Raw genomic sequence first — 1,841 nt, forward strand, 5'->3', positions numbered from 1 at the left:
CCCCCCTCCGACGACCGCGGCCCTGGGCAGCCGCCAGAGCGCGCCTCTGGGGCGCCTCCGCGCGGACCGGGTGCCGGCTCCGCTCCCGCCCTCCCCGCCTCGCTCGCAGTCCGCCCGCCGGCGCTCAGGCCGCGGGGGAATCCCTCCATCTCCCCGCCCCGCTCCCCGGGAGGGGAGGGGACAGCGCCGGCGCTCGCGGACCCGCTTTCTCCGAGGGAGCGCCCGAGAGGCGAGCGCGCACTGAGACGCGGGGACCGGGCGCTGCGCTGCGCTCCTGGAGGCGTCCGCTGCCGTCGGGTCGGTCTGAGCCGAGCCGCCCGCAGCCTCGGCGGGACCGCATTCCCGGCGGCGGGGGCGCCCACCGACTGCGCGCCCTTATGTTCCCCGCGCAGGACACTCTGCCCCGCGGCGGGCTGAACCTGAAGGAGGAGCCGCTGCTGCCCGCCGGCTTGGGCTCGGTGCGCTCCTGGATGCAGGGCGCGGGCATCCTGGACGCCAGCACCGCGGCGCAGAGGTAAGCGCTCGGACGCGACCCGGCGCGCTCGGGTTGGACGGCTCCGCGCCGCCTTCGCTCAGCCTGCTGAGCTGCTGGGGCGAGGGGTGGGGGGAGCCCTAACTCTGGACAGTCCCGGCAAGCTCTCCCACCCACCCTGCCCGGAGCGCCTCCGCTTCCTCCTGAGGATATGGGGCGGGCCGGGGCGGGGCTTCTGCCACCTATGCCGCTGTCCCAGCTCTGATATCTGATTTCTGACTGTCGCTCGGGGGGCCGGGCCGTCCATGGCTCTAGAGTAAAAGGTATCCCCGCTGCCCGCCGTCCCTGAGCCATGACCCACAGCCACCGGCCGTCAAGTAACAGACAACCCCTCCTTCGTGGGCAGCCCCAGTACCTCTCCTTGTCCAATTCCGAGGCTCTCCGCCAGCAAAGGCACAAAACCCAGCCCCCTGTCTGCTTTCCCACGCCCCTCAGAGTTGAAGGAGGGGTGCGTGTGGAGCCAGAGAAGCGGCCGGGGGTTGAAGAGTGGGAAACAGGCGAGCTGGACAGTCGCCTTGGCTGGAATGATTGGGGCTGGGGCTGGGGCTGGCGCTCAGGCCCCACCTCTCCTCAAAGTGAAGAGCCCTGGAGGAGACAGAGGGTCCCTGGGAACCCAGCACCTCTGTCCCTCTCCTCTGACACCTTTGCAGGAGTCTGGGCACGGGGCCTGGGTAGGGAATGGACTCCTGGGTTTGGAAAGGAAGTTTAAAGGGTTTGTTGACCTGCCCCCACAAGACCTGACCACGGACTTTTTTGTGCCCCTACTGTGAGCGGTGTGCTGGGGGCGGGGGGGGGGGGGTAGATATTCTACGGTAGTTCTCAGTGGTTAGGACTAAGGAGGTGCTGCCTCTGCAGACCCCTGGGGCACGTGGGAGCTGGGCTTCCCTGAGGTCTGAGCAGCTGCTCCTCCAGCAGCCTGAAGGGATTCTATGGGAGGGCTGCCAGGACCCAACATTCCCATCCCCAGCCCTGTTCAGCAGACACCGCTCCTTGTCCAAGCCCAGCCTCAGCCCTTAACAGACACACACCTTGTTTCCTGTGCCAACCAAACCTGTGTCTCTGCACCCTGTCCTTTGCTGACTGTCAGCAGGGAGTGCTGGGGGCTCTCCCTGGAGCTCATCTCTTCAAGAGGAGAGGGTCTTGCTATGAATTAATTTACATAGTTTTACTCATAATATAACTATATTCCACAAAAATTGGTAAATAGAAAACAAAAGTCCACCTTTCTAATACAACTACCGTCAGCATTTTAGTGTATTTCCTTCCCATCTTTTTCCCAATCAGGCGCCGCCCCCCCCCCCCCCCCCCC

At 65.3% G+C, this 1,841-nt stretch overlaps 1 protein-coding gene across 1 annotated transcript in view; it reads left to right on the forward strand.

Annotated features, from left to right (window-relative positions):
* The first annotated feature begins 54 nt into the window (after window positions 1–54).
* EBF4 (EBF family member 4) overlaps window positions 55–1,841 on the forward strand; it is a 57,567-nt gene continuing 55,780 nt past the window's right edge. The window contains exon 1 of the mRNA XM_034641602.1: window positions 55–514. Coding sequence (XP_034497493.1) covers window positions 378–514 — 137 coding nt within the window. The 5' untranslated portion in view covers window positions 55–377. The remainder of the gene's footprint in view (window positions 515–1,841) is intronic.

This window comes from Ailuropoda melanoleuca, chromosome 13 (genome assembly GCF_002007445.2).
Source record: "Ailuropoda melanoleuca isolate Jingjing chromosome 13, ASM200744v2, whole genome shotgun sequence".
In the NCBI taxonomy this organism is placed as follows: Eukaryota; Metazoa; Chordata; class Mammalia; order Carnivora; family Ursidae; genus Ailuropoda; species Ailuropoda melanoleuca.